We start from the raw sequence: 16,306 nt of genomic DNA on the forward strand, positions 1-16,306 counted from the left end.
TGTCATAATAGTGTAGTGAGAATTCTAGGGAACCTATTTCTTGGCCGATTCTTCAACGCCAAACATGACAGGCGTCTTGACAAGTGAATTAAGTTTCAATAGAGTTCGCATGGGGTGGCATAGAAATTCTGACCGATACATCCTGAAAGCGATACACAGGGCTGTCTTGAACTGTTTAAATACAGATTACAATTGAGGGTGGATAACAATACGCTTCATCGTCGGTAAGTTAACAGGAAGTTACTCCTGCGATAATCTACTCCTGTTTCCCAGATAACGCTGTCCGATGATGTTCACACTTAGAGCGTAAGTTGACACACATTTGCTGCGGCCTTATCTAATTTCTAAGCCTCCCTTTCAATCCTCCCTCTCATCTTCCTTTTCCGGTCTTCAGCTCGCAGAGTACAATAAAAAACGTGACGTTTTGATATGAGTTTGTGCAACTAACTTTAATTCATCGAAATTTTGACTATCATTTCGGTATAAAATCTCATTTAATAATCCTTTGCTGACTTTAATGAAAAAACACGCAAATTTTGCTCTATTGCTGATTTCTCGTTAGGAATTTAGTTGCGCGTAATCGAATTTGACAAAAATTGTAATTCTGCGACTGTAACGCGAAAGAATTGGTGAAATATTAGAGGTTTTCGTCACTTAAAAGATGTGCCAAGCATTCCTCACATTCGGAAAAGGATAAACTGTATAACACTTGATAACCTAAAAGGTCTGTTCGTGATGATCCCTACTTCTCCATTCGAAAGCGTCAAAGAGCATAGATTACACCGCATTTTGCAGAAAGATGTAACTAAGGAACATGCTTTCAGCAGGATGGACCAACTTCACACAAATACAATGTGTCTCTACCATCAGTCCTTAAACTTTCGACTATCAATTATGTTTGCATCTAAGACAGCTGACAAGTAGCTCTGTCAATCATGTATGATTAAAAAACTTTAAACAGAAAATTTAATTTTGAAAAGTTCAGAGAAGTTCACTTTTAATTCTTATATTCTCTTATTCAAGGAACTTCATTTTTATTTTGAAAATAGGTTGAATATATTTCATGAAATTAATATAGAACTATACATAAGGGTTTTTTATTTTTTTCACCCTTTTAAGACCCTTTGATTTCATGTATCTTCTCCTTGTTTCAGGGGAATATGAAATAAAGCAAATTCTTATTCAAAGAGTTTATTTACATAAATACATTTTTATAAATAGGAAATATATTAAGACAATATGTTTATGCAATTCAGCTGCGCTACATATAATAATAACATAGAGCTTAAACACCAAAATGTTCACATATACACGGTACAATACTATCGTTAAGAACAATACATTTAAAAACAGCTTATGATACAGATAGATTCAACAAAAAATAAAATCTATGAATTAAAATTCTCAACAATCTTTGGTTAGCTCAACATCAAATCAAATGAGATTTAAACATTTCAGGCAGAACATTTTTGTTGTGAAACATATATCACAGTTTCACGGTCAATATATTTGGAAAAAAAAATTGAGAAACGAATTAGAAAACATCGCTTCAACCAAACTATCCAATAATCAATTTTAGTCAGAATTCAACAGAATGTTTCTGGAAAAAAATTTTCTCCTTCAGTTTACTTGATCTCCCCTTCATCGTTAGGTTTGAAACGATTTGAAATAAAGCAAAGCCCATTCTGTTTTTTATGAATTCACTAATAAGTATCCCAACATTTTCGAAAGGTTAAACAGTTTCCAAAGTGCTGTGGACCTATTTACACTTAAAAAAATTACATAATTTCCACATCTTCAGAGAGCACGCTGTCCTTATTGTCGTATCATCTATTTATTCGAAGTTCTGATTCGTTCCATGAAAACGAAATGTATCCAAACGAATCAAACAAAAAATATTTAAGTAACATTTTTTTTTGATCGTTAAATGATTCCATATATCTCACGACGAATTAGTCATAAGAGAAAAGGGTTATGATGGAGTCTCAATCTACTCCAAATCTAGATATGCATTCGCCAACATCTATTTATCGGAAGGAAGAGGAAGAACTTTATTAAACAACCCCATCACATAATTAGAAATTAATTTTTCGTTATTTTCAACGAAAACTTTCTAATTATGGTTAAAAAATTAGAAATTTAGTTTTCGTTATTTTCAACGAAAACTATCTAATTATGGATGACCGAAGAAATATTGCATTGAAACACTGAATGAATGCACCAGAAAAGGAAATTAAGTGCTGTTGACTCGAAAAATGTATTTAAGTATGAAACGAATAATACCGAGTCAATGTATGCATTGATCCTAATATACATCAACTTGCACTCTTTCATTTTCAAAATTATTCAGAATAAACACTGACTATAATGATGGTTATGATCAGGAATTACAGATAAGTAAATTTCAATTTTTCACTGAGAAAAAATGTACAAGGAAAAAGAATTAGTCTCTTTCACCATGATACTGGCCTTGGTTGTCGAAGAGAGTCATCTTCATCCTCTTGCACTTTGCTCTCCTGTTCTTGAACCAAAACTGCACGTTCTTTGGTTCCAAACGCGGGAACTTCTGCCTGTAAGCCATCTGGTTCAAGTCCTCAGTGTATTTCAGTATGAGATTGTGGGATGGGTGGGTGTTCAAAGAGAACCATTGCTCCAGTCGAGGTACTTCAGTAACTGGATCGATGAAGGTGCGATTTCTTTTACGTCTTTCATCAGCCGAAAGGTTCAAGGAGTTGGAAGCTGAAGGTGAAGCAGTTGCATGGCTCAAACTAGGAATGTAATGGCTCATGTAAAGTTGGTTGAACATGGAGTTGGTGACTAGCGGTAGGCTCAACCTTTCGAACCCATCATTGGGCACTCTGCCCACGAATGGATTTTCTTCAGGACTGGTGCATATCCGTTTGAAACTAGGCATGCTCTCTGGAGACGTGTCACTGTGTGCTCGTTTGACGTCGGTGTCCATTTCGACATCATCATCAATGTCAGACAACCTGTTGTTGTTTGTAACATCAGGAGGTGGCGAATGGTAATTTATAGGCTCCTCCTTCGGTTCTTGTTTGCACGGTTCACTCTGGAAGGAATTCACTATATAACATTGGAATTATGTGTTTGTTTGAGGCTTTGCATATGAACTTGCGCCCTGTGAAATAGCCTGCCAACAAAAAGCTCGAAGGCTTTGTACATTAAGTAGCGCCGCGTGAAGTCGACTGAATACAAAACACATCAATGATGGCTGTCTGGCTCAGTGCGAGGAAAGTATACCTCTTCGCGGCGCCAGTTCATGCGCTAAGCCTAAAGTCTAACTTACTTGAAGGTTTGGTGGTGGTGGAGGTGATGCTGTAGACTGCGGACTCTGCTCTCTGGAAGCTGACTTCTTGGTGAGCGACAACGGAGCTGTTGGACTTGGAGGCTGTTGAGCTTCAACTGTATCTTCTTCCAGATCCGAACCATTGTTGGAGTACTCATCAGAAGTGTGAGAAGCTAAAACACTACGTCTTGGTGTGAGGTTGTTTTTCAGCCTGTGTTCCACCATACGGTCCGGATTCAAGTAGCTTTCAGAAATCAGATAGCCGCCGTTTGAAGGACTATGGTTGTTGTAACCATTCAGGGGAATGTGGCAAGGCATTCCAGGGTTGATGTTACGAACTTCCGCACGTTTTTGGGCCGCGCGTGCGTTCTTGAACCAGTACACAACGTTGTTGACGTCCAGAGGCTTTCTTCCTCTTCTAGACTCCAAGTTGTTCAGTTCTTTCACATACTGCTGGATTTGTTGGCGACTGGGATGCTGGTTTTCGGTAAACCAGCGTTGCAGTTTTGGCAGCTCCAGTTCTGGATCGAAACTTGTGCGCATTCTGGCCTTTGGAGTCGGATAGGAGTTGTGTACTGTTTGGAGAGCTGGATGGCTTGTTTCCGGCATTGTGCGCTCTGTTTTGACTGTAGTTGGTGGGGTGCAGTAAGGGGAGGAGAACGTATTGTTGTAAGGGGTTCTGGGTGCTGGGGAAGGGGAACTGAATTGCATGCGCCACCAATGGTCGAACTTTCGTTTTATGTCATCCGATACTTCTGGTATTGGTCCACCACTGATTGTATGGTCCTGACATAGCTTGGCCAAGGTTAACTGCAACAAAAGAGAAAAACCTGGTATTTCGTTGTTATATAAAATTTTTTGGTTTGATAGAATACACTCTAGAAGATTGGTGCTTCTTCTTTGACAGTTAAAAAAGTTGTTTTTTTTTAATGGTATTTCTACTACCATGAAGAAGTAATATAAAACAATTTTAATCAAATACGAAGTAGATCAATAGGTTACTTGTGTTCATTTGGAACTTCCACAGCTAGATCACTTTCCAGAAAACTTCGATATCAAGGACTTTCTGGTGGCTGACTACTTTTGAAGCCTTCATCGAAACTAACCTACTGAAATCCATAAATAGAAAGCCATTTTAAATGGAATTTTGATGTGATAAGTGACTCATGTATGTGAATTTCGTGAAAAATTGTTGAATCCGAATTGAATTGAATTGAAGATCTTATCGAGCACTATCTGATCCTGAAATTTTGCTAAAAAATTCCCATCGATAACGAAATGATAGAACTAACTTCTGAATAAATTTGAAATGTGTCGAATACGAATAATATTCTCCAGATAAATTCCACATCGCCTCTTCCACTATTTTCACTGTTATTTCATTACCGATGGATATTTTGAAATTTTAGGGTCAGATAGTACTCGATTTTCCACATTTTCATTTTAAAGTCAGAAAATCGAGGTGTTAAACTTTCGATGGTCCACCCTGTATATCTGATGCAAACTAAATAAGCTCTTCTTGCATAAAACTAATATTTAAGTGGTATTCCTATTCAAATTAATTAGCATAGTTTTAGTATTTCTGTTGCTCTAGATAATGAGAGAACTGAACTGATTCGTCTTAAGTATTCCTTCATCAGAAAAGGTTTACTATCCGAAAGGAAACCAATAACAAAACAGGATTACTCATTGGAATAAAGTCTCGGTAAGGTTCAAAGAAGAGAAGGATGAAATATCCGAATGCCATAATATTGAGTTCTATTCGCCTAAGCATGATGCGTCTTGAGAATTAAGAGAATGAATGTATTAAGGGTGCAGAGAATAGCAGTAACCTCGCTTTTAATAAGATTATGTAGCATTATTTCATGGTATTAATGAGATCAAAAGCCTTCTACATCTACAACCGGGGTAGATCCGACCCCTTCCATTTCTTGCTTCTGTCTGAGCGTTAACAATGTCGTAGCTCCTTCTTCTCCAATTGATAAGTATAGAACAAATATCAAGGGGTAAATGTGAATCGTAGTATGAAGGTATTATATTCGGATTATAATTGTGCAATGCTTATTCACTCTTCGGCTCAACATCTTCATTTTGCCCACAGAGCAATACGAACACGATTGTAAATGCGATATTTAGTACGTCTTTATGATATTACACATATCCTGTTCAATACGAACTTGCGATGCAATATTCTGCTTTGAAGTATTTAACTCGTTGGCTATGACATTATTTCATCGTGAAGAATGTATAGCATCAGATGATCTTTCGAGCTTAACTTCCATATACACCTGATAAGGATAACACTCAAATTCAGATGAATTTAACCCCAAGATACAGTAGTATATGCTAATTATATATACAGGGTGGCCATTTGAAAACGAAACAGACGAGATTACAGACGAAATAAAGTTTTTCGATAGAAATGCTCGGACAGGTCGATTTCTGTTTCGAGGGGGACAACTTAAGATGTAGGTTACGGACGCATAGCGCTTCAACCCTTGCTGCTACAACCCCCACCCCCAATTTTTGAATAGGGAAGATGGGTGAGTGATACCTCAATTTAAAGGTATTTTTATACTGATTTCAGCACAGTAATTGTTTTTTCATTTTATGCATTAGTTCTCGAAATATTCTAACTAAGTATTTGAAAATGAAGTGGTGTTTTCATGGCACTTGTAGTGTTTTGTGAAAAATCGACATTTTGAGCTTCAAAACAACCATGACTGTGGCTTCCTTCCTAACTAACTAACGCATGAATATTTCGAGAACTAATGCATAAAATGAAAAAAACAATTACTGTGCTGAAATCAGTATAAAAATACCTTTAAATTGAGGTATCACTCACCCCATCTTCCCTATTCAAAAATTGGGGGTGGGGGTTGTAGCAGCAAGGGTTGAAGCGCTATGCGTCCGTAACCTACATCTTAAGTTGTCCCCCTCGAAACAGAAATCGACCTGTCCGAGCATTTCTATCGAAAAACTTTATTTCGTCTGTAATCTCGTCTGTTTCGTTTTCAAATGGCCACCCTGTATATAATTAATGAGATCTATGGTTATCAGAAAAAAAGTTAAAGTTTGGTAGTATAAGGTTTTCGGTGTTTAATATAACAGTTTTGGTTTCATTCACGGACATTTTAAATATATTAAGATAACAGTTCATTAGAAAGACAGTTTGCATTGTATAAGTCCCATTTTGTTCCATTTCAATCCTTTACCCTGTTCCCTTACATCCTTATACAGTGTGGAGCTATGTGGAAGCAGAGAGCAGTTTTTATTGGTAAGACTATTATAACATCATTTTTATTGGTTCAAATACGGAAAATGCAACACTATTGCTTTGAGAGCCCTTTGAAATGTGGTAGTTAACCGTGACGCACCATATAAAAGTAAAATATTCCATTTCTTACCTCATCCAGTGGACATCCAGAACTGAGTAGACAACCATGGGACTGCAACAGCATGAATCTCAACAATCTGTCTTTGATATCGGAAGTTGATCCAGGTCTGGCTCTGAACACCTGAATTTTCAATGTTGCAATATTGGACAACTCTCCCAGAATCTCTCCAACGGTCACCATTGGATCTGCAGTGATCTTATCGAAACTTAGTGGTTTCCAATTCTTGATCATGACCGAACCTCTAGCTGCCGAAATCGTATCTTGGGGGTAGCCCAGACGCATTAGAGCCACCTGCACCAAATTGTGAAATGGTGTCCCTACGGGTATGATGACATAGCTGTCTGTTTCCACAACTGGTCTCCTTCTCCATACTCCGCGTTCAGGACCCTTGTCATTGAGAGTTGAGATGCCCTCAACGATGCAGTGGACAGGAAGTGATTTTGCTGGAAAGAAAAAACAATATTATTGTAAAGGAAATTACATTTTTACTGACATGAGCGCTATGACAAAAGTTGCGTTGGGACCCAGTAACAAGGAGCACACTATACTACACATAACAAGATCTGCTTTCTAACTTGCATGAGCTCTCACAGAGCCCAAGAAAAAAGAGTAGTATATTGCTGTCATTTCCAATAATTAACCTTACAAATTATTGGAATGTGTATTATCTAATCTAATGCTCAAAAACTCTATCAGTTCACCGTCCAAAGCTTTTTCCAGAAACTATAAGAACTCTCAGCATAAAACCTGTTTTATATTTCGAAAACTAAATCTCAATTTACGACTAGAAGTACCTACACTTTGAAAATTCACAGCGTGTAAATCTATAGAAATAAATAATAAACCATTCTGTGTAATTTTCCGCTAATTTTTTTTTTACAGTCGAATATCTCAATCTTTCTCTCTGCTGTATCCAAATTCAACCAGAAACATCGAACCTAAGTATCTCATTTGAGTTAGCGGATATGGCATTCGAATATTTTTTCTCGAAATGTCTTTAGAAGCCGTGTAAAGTTCAGATAACCATGACGAATCTATTGGTTTATCTGGAGAAATACATGTTGATGTATATTAAGGTGGAGATTTGCTCATTTTATTTTCAATTTTCCGAATGGAAGAAATGAGGGGTGAGATAAGAACCCTCCGAGAATGATGAACATCCTGAGCTACCCTTAGATTAGGCTGCTCAAAATTGTAGGAGGCTTTCTTATTAGACAACGATGTGATTTATCTAGAAACAGGGTTTATGTGTCATTAAAGGTCATTCCTCTATTCCTTGATCTTTCGGGAATACTTTTGTGGTTGAAAATTATATGTGCAATATACAGGGTGAGCTCGATCGGTCGATAACTGTTGGAAATTTTGGGCTAGGAGAATGAGATTCAAATTTTGACGGAATCGACAGTATAAACTCAAATATTAGCACTACAGGCTGGTTCGGAAGTGATAAAACACGATATTACCCTGTTGTTTTCAATGAGCACGCCCAATTTTTAAATCATACAACTATTGAGAAAACCCGGACTCTAAAATTACCCTAAAAATTTTTATTCTCCAATTTAGAGATTCATTAAGCCAAGTAGCTTGACATTTCAACTAACTACTTGACTTGAAAATCAAGCTCATGAAAAATTACATACTTGGGCTTGACTTGACTTGATTTTAGATATTTATTGCTTGACTTGATATTACTTGAACTTGATATGCGTGCGTCGCACGGCATATATTTCTGCAATCTCGGGCGCATAGACTTGATAAGGGGATTCCTCGAGCGCCGAGAGAATGAAGCATTCGCCAGTGTGAATTCATTAGTAGTTTTCTCACATTTTTATGAAATCTATTGGTAGATTTTGATAGTTTCAAAAAAATTTTTTCAAACTTGGCCAAAATGGCCAAGGATTTTTTATCAACGCTAGCATCTTCAGCTCCTATTGAAAGACAAATTTCCAGAGCTGCTCTTACAGTTACCAAAACCCGCAATAGGTTTGGTGATGCCTCATGTATCTTACATCCTGGATGGAAAATTATTAAATCAAACAAAGCACGGAGGTTTCTCGAAATTAAGAAACTTTATTTTTTGATTATTTTTTCTGTTGTTATGATTTATAGTGATTCAATTTTGATTCTATTTCGAAAAAATTGATATTTTCGGTTCTTTTATAAAATAAGTTTAATAAATGAAATTTTTTTTTGCAAGGTTCCTTCTCATTTCATGTGACACTACACAATAAAATTGCTAGAAATTAAGTAGCTTGATCTGATTCAAGTACTTGACTTGAGATTGAAAACTACTACTTCACTTGAGCTTGATTTGAAATCAAATGAAGCTCAAACAAAGCCAGCTTGATAGTTCTCCAAATGAACAGATTTGATTTCGACCTCGAATTCTTCATCAGTGAATCAAACGCAATCATTTAATATGACTCTCGGGTCAAAATACGAAAAATGATAGCTTGCTGAACCACTGAAATAAGCGAGCAAAAAATAAGTAGCTGGATAAGGCGGACAGTTTGAGATTCTATTTAAAACGAAGAAAAAAAAACAATCTAAACAACGATTATCCCAACATAAAAACAGGAAAAAAGTACAACCGGCCATATTTAATAATCTGATCAAAACCATAAAACATATCGAAACGATTGCTATAATTGTAACTCGTAAACCATTTCATAATCGGGCTCATTTTTTTACAACCCCAATCATTGCATAATCAATAAAATCGTCGAAATAATAATTCTATTAAATCACTATTATACCTTCCGTTGATCGTTCAAATGTTCCAACAAAACTCGATACTGATTGTTGCATTCTTATTGTATATTATTTAAAAATTTGTCGTTGACTATATGTTATACGTTCCAGGTGATTTATTAATGATTAAATTACATGTAATGTCCGCTGTTTTTTTACATTCACTTTTTTTTTGGGTTGTCATAATTGATATCCAGGAAATTTCCTGTTCGAATCACCAGATCGCTCATTAGTTTCTACGTTTAATGCAAATAAGGATTAATACGAACAAATTTGAATTCGAAAAAGGTTCATTAGTGATAATATATTTCGATTTTCCGCCCATTTAGACTAATGTTTCGAATGTTTTTTGAATCAACACGAATTGTTTCAATTTTAATTAATCCAGGAATAGATGAGCCACTATCGAATATAGATAATTTTTCGAACAAATGTATCACACCGGGATACCATTAGCGTACGTTTTTCATAGGTGCCCCTAAATAGTTACGAATTTTTGTAATCGATCGAATCTGTAGTATCAGGAGAACAGAAGTTCGAACGGCTGGAATTTCTCGATCTTTCAAATTTTTTTGGCAAAATTCGATTTTATTATTCAACATAGTTGCCTTCGAGGGCGATACAGCAATTATAGCGATCTTCAAACTTTTCGATACCATTTTTGTAGTACGATTTGTCTTTCGCTTCAAAATAAGCCTCAGTTTCGGCGATTACTTCTTCATTAGCGATAAATTTCCTTCCAGCGAGCATTCTTTTGAGGTCTGAGAACAGGAAAAAGTCGCTGGGGGCCAGATCTGGCGAATAAGGTGGATGCAGAAGCAATTCGAAGCCCATATCATGCAATTTTGCCATTGTTTTCATTGATTTGTGACACGGCGCATTGTCTTGATGAAACAGTACCTTTTTTTTCAAAAGGGGCCTCCTTCAACGATTTCATCCTTTAAACGATCCAATAACGTGGTTTCCACTGGATTTGTGTTTCCAAGAATTAATCAGCTAAACACCAACGAAATGTTGGTTGATGTTAACATCAGTTTTTTGGGATGCGAAAGGAATTTTGTTTCTAGATTACTTAAAAAAAGGGTGAAACAATTAATTCTGAGTATTATTTCAATATTTTAGACCAGCCGAGGGAAAAAATTCGTGAAAAAAGAGGCAGTTTGCAGAAGAAACTTTTTTTTTTATCACGACAATGCACCGTGTTCCAAAAGCATTTTGACAATGGCCTATATCCATGGATTGAAGTTAGAATTGTTAGAGCATCCATCGTATTCTCCAGATTTGGTACCTAGCGACTTCCATCTGTTTCCAAACCCCAAAAATTCAAAAGTGGAAAGCGTTTTTCATCAAATTTTGAGGTCATAACAGCTGAAGAAGCGTATTTTGCACCCCTTCCAGATTCTCACTTCAGGAATGGATTTAATGAATTGAAATATCATTGGAAGAAGTCTATTGATGTTCATGGAGAATACACTGAATAATAAAGTGTATTTCAAACTATAAAATTGTGTTCATCATTCAAAGTTCTCCAGATCTTAAAAAACACCAATTCCTATTGGGATTATGTTGAAAATATCAATTTTTCTGTTGGATGACCCTTTCCAAATCTCGCTTATGCCTATTGAATGTTGGGAAACGATCAGAAGACATGAGATGAATGATTAATTAAAGAGGACAGAGTTCTGGGCGCGTCTCAAGTAAAGGATTTCAGCGGGCACAGTTATTAGGAAGGAACTATTATTTATAAGGTTGCATTATTGATCAGCTGGGGTCGAAACAAAGGGGCCGGAAGGCAGTGTGAGCCTCAGTTAAGACGCTGGTCAGCCCTGCTGGATTACAGCTAGTGGGATTAGCGACTAGTGGACTATACACAGCGCGGTAAGCCAAGAGGATTAGGACCCCACCGGATCTGGCAGCCGGATCTCCGAGATTTAGTTCTCTCTGCAAGCCAGCCTCTGCCTTACCGCATCTGCATCCTTAGATCGTTCGCTGGACCTCTCCTTCGACCGCCCCCTCCTCCTGCCGTCTTCGACTAATGAAACAAAAATAACACGGTCGGCTTATCAACTCAAACTGGGTTCGTCCTTCAGGTAAGGAAGATATTGATAATCCATGATTGATTCGAATCATCCTTGAACGATTACTGGATTTTGTCGAGATGAGAAATTTGAATAATTCATTTTGAAGGATCCTTTTCGTCATCGTAACTTTAAGATATGAATTGTCATAATAATCTGATAGGTGTGCTCACTTTCAATAATAGAGTAATTAACACAGATAGAAGGAGTATACGCAATGTTACGTGTCCCCAAAATGCTCAGACGACGCTGTCGAATTGTGATACATAGGCGTACAACTTTGCTCTCGCCGTTTTTTCCGGAATTCGAGGCTTTATTGTAAAAAAAAAACTGGTTATAAAGGGTGTTTTTTTTTAGAGCTATAGAACTTTATTTTGCAATAAAACAACGATGGATTATTCGATCGACATGAATTTTATTTATCCGCAAGATAATCTTGTGGAATTACATTTTAAATATGATTTCTGGCATATAACCGCCACGGCTGGCTCGGATGTAGTCCAATCTGGACGTCCAATTTTCGATGACTTTTTCCAACATTTGTGGCCGTATATCGGCAATAACACGGCGAATGTTGTCTTCCAAATGGTCTAGGGTTTGGGGCTTATCCGCATAGACCAATGACTTTACATAGCCCCACAGAAAGTAGTCTAGCGGTGTTGAATCACAAGATCTTGGAGGCCAATTCACACGTCCAAAACGTGAAATTAGGCGGTAACCAAACGTGTCTTTCAATAAATCGATTGTGGCACGAGCTGTGTGACATGTTGTGCCGTCTTGTTGGAACCACAGCTCCTGGACATCATGGTTGTTCAATTCAGGAATGAAAAAGTCAGTAATCATGGCTCTATACCGATCACCATTGACTGTAACGTTCTGGCCATCATCGTTTTTGAAGAAGTACGGTCCAATGATTCCACCAGCCCATAAAGCGCACCAAACAGTCAGTTTTTCTGGATGTAACGGTGTTTCGACATACACTTGAGGATTAGCTTCACTCCAAATGCGGCAGTTTTGTTTGTTGACGTAGCCATTCAACCAGAAGTGCGCTTCATCGCTAAACAAAATAAAATGGACGTAGTGCGCGATACGTTTTCCGCACAGAACTATTATTTTCGAAATAAAATTACACTATTTCCAAGCGTTGTTCAGACGTGAATCTTTTCATGATGAATTGCCAAACCAAACTGAGAACAAATCACTTCACAGCTGTTGAATCGGTTGCCATCTTGAACAGTAATACCAACTTAAAGTAATATACCTCGAAAAAAACTTTGTGAAGTTCAACCTCAAATAGTCGAAGTGCGGCCATCATGAAATATCTGTATTTGAAGCAGAGAGATAAGCAGATTGACGAAAATATCCTCGGTAACCTTGGCGATCAATCTCCTTCGAATTCGACTGCGATACTTTGAAGGCCAATTTCTATGTCCGCTCTCTGGAAAGCGTTGATGGAATTCATGATGTAATCAACGAATAACTGAGGCAGATTTCCTAGATCCTTTGGATTTCCTAAAGGCTACAATTTCTTTCCTACTCCACTTTTATCAGTTCCTCCTAAATTTGGTTAAGAGGGAATACCATCATGTGACATTCCCGTGATCTGTCAATATTTGTCCAATGTTGCCAGAACGGTCGAATGATCGGTAGAAGTTAGAAATATTATTAAAATACATCAGTGCTTTGTAGAGATACCATATCAGCAATTCTTTCGCGAAAAACGAAAAGTTGACTTAGGATTGCAGATGAATCGTCAATATTGAATTGAGCCGATAGCTTTTTGAAACCTACCACTTGGTAAAACTTTCGAATCGACCAAAATCACATTGAAAGTAAATAAATTTCGAGGTGTTATCTTCATCTTCCAATTTTCTCTCTATATTATGATACTTGCGATCATTAACATTTGGTTCAAACAAATTGGTTTTGTTTTCTCCTAGATCTTTAAAATTGAATTCGAAACCATATATAGATTCAATAATTAAGCTAATGAATTTCTCTTCCTCCTCTCATAGTTATATTGATCTTCCTCGATATGAGCCGCATGATACACATAAAATAGATTTCAACGGTGGGAATCATATTAATTCAAGATTCCTGAAATCAGTGCATTACAATACAACAAGGTATTACGTAGGCAAGTCTTTTCTTATCTGAAATCGATTGTTGGGACCTGGAGATAGGGCTGAAATTGGCAGGTTTGGTTTTCTACATTCCAGTAAATTATTTCAAATCATGACATTTGTACCATTGATATCGATTGAGTGCAAGACAATTTTGAACTCTACTGAAAATATCATATTGTCACGTTTGGTGACCGCCTAATTTCATGTTTTGGACCTGTGAATTGGCCTCCAAGATCTTGTGATTTAACACCGCTAGACTACTTTCTGTGGGGCTATGTAAAGTCATTGGTCTATGCGGATAAGCCACAAACCCTTGACCATTTGGAAGACAACATTCGCCGTGTTATTGCCGATATACCGCCACAAATGTTGGAAAAAGTCATCGAAAATTGGACGTCCAGATTGGACTACATCCGAGCCAGCAGTGTGGCGGTCATATGCCAGATAATATTTAAAATATAATGCCACAAGATTATCTTGCGGATGAATAAAATTCATGTCAATCGAACGTTGTTTTATTGCAATTTAAAGTTCTATAGCTCTAAAAAAGCACCCTTCATTTGGTAATATAGTCATGAAATCGATATAGACTGATCCTTTAATGATGAAAATAGATGGACTGAGAATATTTCCTTGGGTAGACCCTGTTATAATAGATTCTTCAGTGAAATCCAGAGCTTCTGATTCAATTCGGATGTATCGATCAAGTACCTTAGGAAGTGCGAACTGTGAGATCCCTGTGAGAGTTCAGAAAGCTTAGTTCGCTTAGCCCTATTTTTTCCAACGTAGTTACTGCATGAGGTGCCCAGGATGCCGAAGATACGGTAAGGTAAGGATCGCCTAATAATCTCCAGGGAAACGAAGAGGTATTAGTGCCGTTGTCCTGGCCTGTCTATGCTAATCTTGTTAGGTTAAGAAGGCCTCTGCATATTACGAAGTTTTAACTAGAGCAACGGGGACTGCCCCCGTAGAGCATCGCTGCGTCTCAAGGATTACCAACCGAATAGAGCCTTCGCTCACTACGGTGAAAATACAGAAACTGGCTTGCCGTATTTTCCGGGAAATCGTGCATCCCTTCTGTTTATCCAGCAAGAATTCCAACTTAAGGGGATGAGGGAAAAAATCTCTTCGGTATACTTCTTGAATTAAAATATACCCACATGAATAGGAAATATTTCGATTTCTTAGAGGACTCTTCTCTTAATGAGATGGCCATTCTATTTTACTGTTTGTTTTTGAACATGTATTTGGTCAAATAGGAAAATGTGTTGAAAAATGTTTAGAAAACTGCTTCATAATGCCAAGACCGAGCTGTTTTATATACAGTTCAACACTTCCTTTAATAAACACATCTTGATTATCAAATAAGAAATCATGCCTCTAAAAAAACTGAAAGTACTGTATGGCAGTTCAATGTGAGAGTATAACAATAATTATTTAAAAAAAACTGGAGATGAGATTCTAGGTATTGATATAAAATAACAATGTCAAGGTCTTTGCAGCATTTCCAGCTGATAACATCGTCCAAATCATTGAAAATTTGAGATAATATCGGAAAAATGCTGAATATCTCCACATCAACAATTTTGATAGACAAAGTCGTCAGAACCATAGAAAATTCTAGCTAAATATGGAAAAAATAATGATGAAAACGCTGACCATTCGAGAGCAATCGAGTTTTACAGTTAGATGGTCTCTAAGAGATGAATTGGCTTATGAAAATAGGAGCTCTTTTCGATGAAACAATCCTTAAATGAGGCTTTATCTAACTGCGAACACCTCATCAAAATCTAGTGAGTACAGGGGTTGTTCAATAAGTTTTGTTACTAGCCTATATATTTTTTTTGGATCACTTTTCATATCAACGTGTTGTGTAGTTTCTTTTCAATCAGCCTATTCATTTTTTGTTGAAAAGCCATTTAGTATTGAATTGTCACAGTATTTTCTTACAATGGAAAAAATCAAATATCGTATTATTTTTGGAGAGTTTGAAAGCAAAGAAAATTTATGAACGAATGTTGAACTCTTCAGTTTCAATCAATACAGTAAAATGATGGGTTGCTGAATTCAAGCCTTGAAGACGATCCACGTCAAGGACCTCCAAAAACAACAACAACAACACCAGAAATCGTAGAAAAAACCCAGACTATAGTATTGGAAAATCGAGGAATGAATGAAAGAAATTTAGTAAACACTCTAGGCATCTCATTGAGCAGTTAAAGCAATATTTTGACTTGTAAATTCGTTAATATCTTCATGAATTCATTGAATTGAAGACACATCGGTTTTTACCGCTTCATTCAATGTATAATTTCACAAATTGGATGTTTCTCAGATCAAATTGCATAATTAGTATAATATATAATAAACGGATCTGAATACCACATAATTTTTTCGAAGAATCTGAACGCTAATCCTGCGTCCTCAAATCCTGCATAGTTTCCATCTGGAGCAGGGCAAAGCATGTCCCCCCCTCCTAATCCCGGCTTTCTCTAATTCCCTACCTTCGGCTAATCCAGCTTTAACTGGCCCACCATTTCTATTTACTATCTGGGGTGTACGGCCATATGGGCAAAAACCAGATATCCATGAGCGTCGACACGAGGAATTAACTCTTTATTTAAATGTAAATTGGCCAGGAAACCA

General features: G+C 37.0%; 1 protein-coding gene across 3 annotated transcripts in view; it reads right to left on the reverse strand.

Annotated features, from left to right (window-relative positions):
• Window positions 1-1,175: 1,175 nt before the first annotated feature.
• Window positions 1,176-16,306, reverse strand: part of LOC123685995 (homeobox protein dve-1) — a 64,353-nt gene continuing 49,222 nt past the window's right edge. For all 3 annotated transcript variants that reach the window (XM_045625896.1, XM_045625897.1, XM_045625898.1), the window contains exons 3-5: window positions 6,715-7,148; window positions 3,308-4,117; window positions 1,176-3,070 (exon numbers count right to left, since the gene is read on the reverse strand). In XM_045625896.1, the coding sequence (XP_045481852.1) occupies window positions 2,444-3,070; window positions 3,308-4,117; window positions 6,715-7,148 (1,871 nt within the window). In that variant the 3' untranslated portion in view covers window positions 1,176-2,443. The remainder of the gene's footprint in view (window positions 3,071-3,307; window positions 4,118-6,714; window positions 7,149-16,306) is intronic.

This window comes from Harmonia axyridis, chromosome X (genome assembly GCF_914767665.1).
Source record: "Harmonia axyridis chromosome X, icHarAxyr1.1, whole genome shotgun sequence".
Lineage (NCBI taxonomy): Eukaryota > Metazoa > Arthropoda > Insecta > Coleoptera > Coccinellidae > Harmonia > Harmonia axyridis.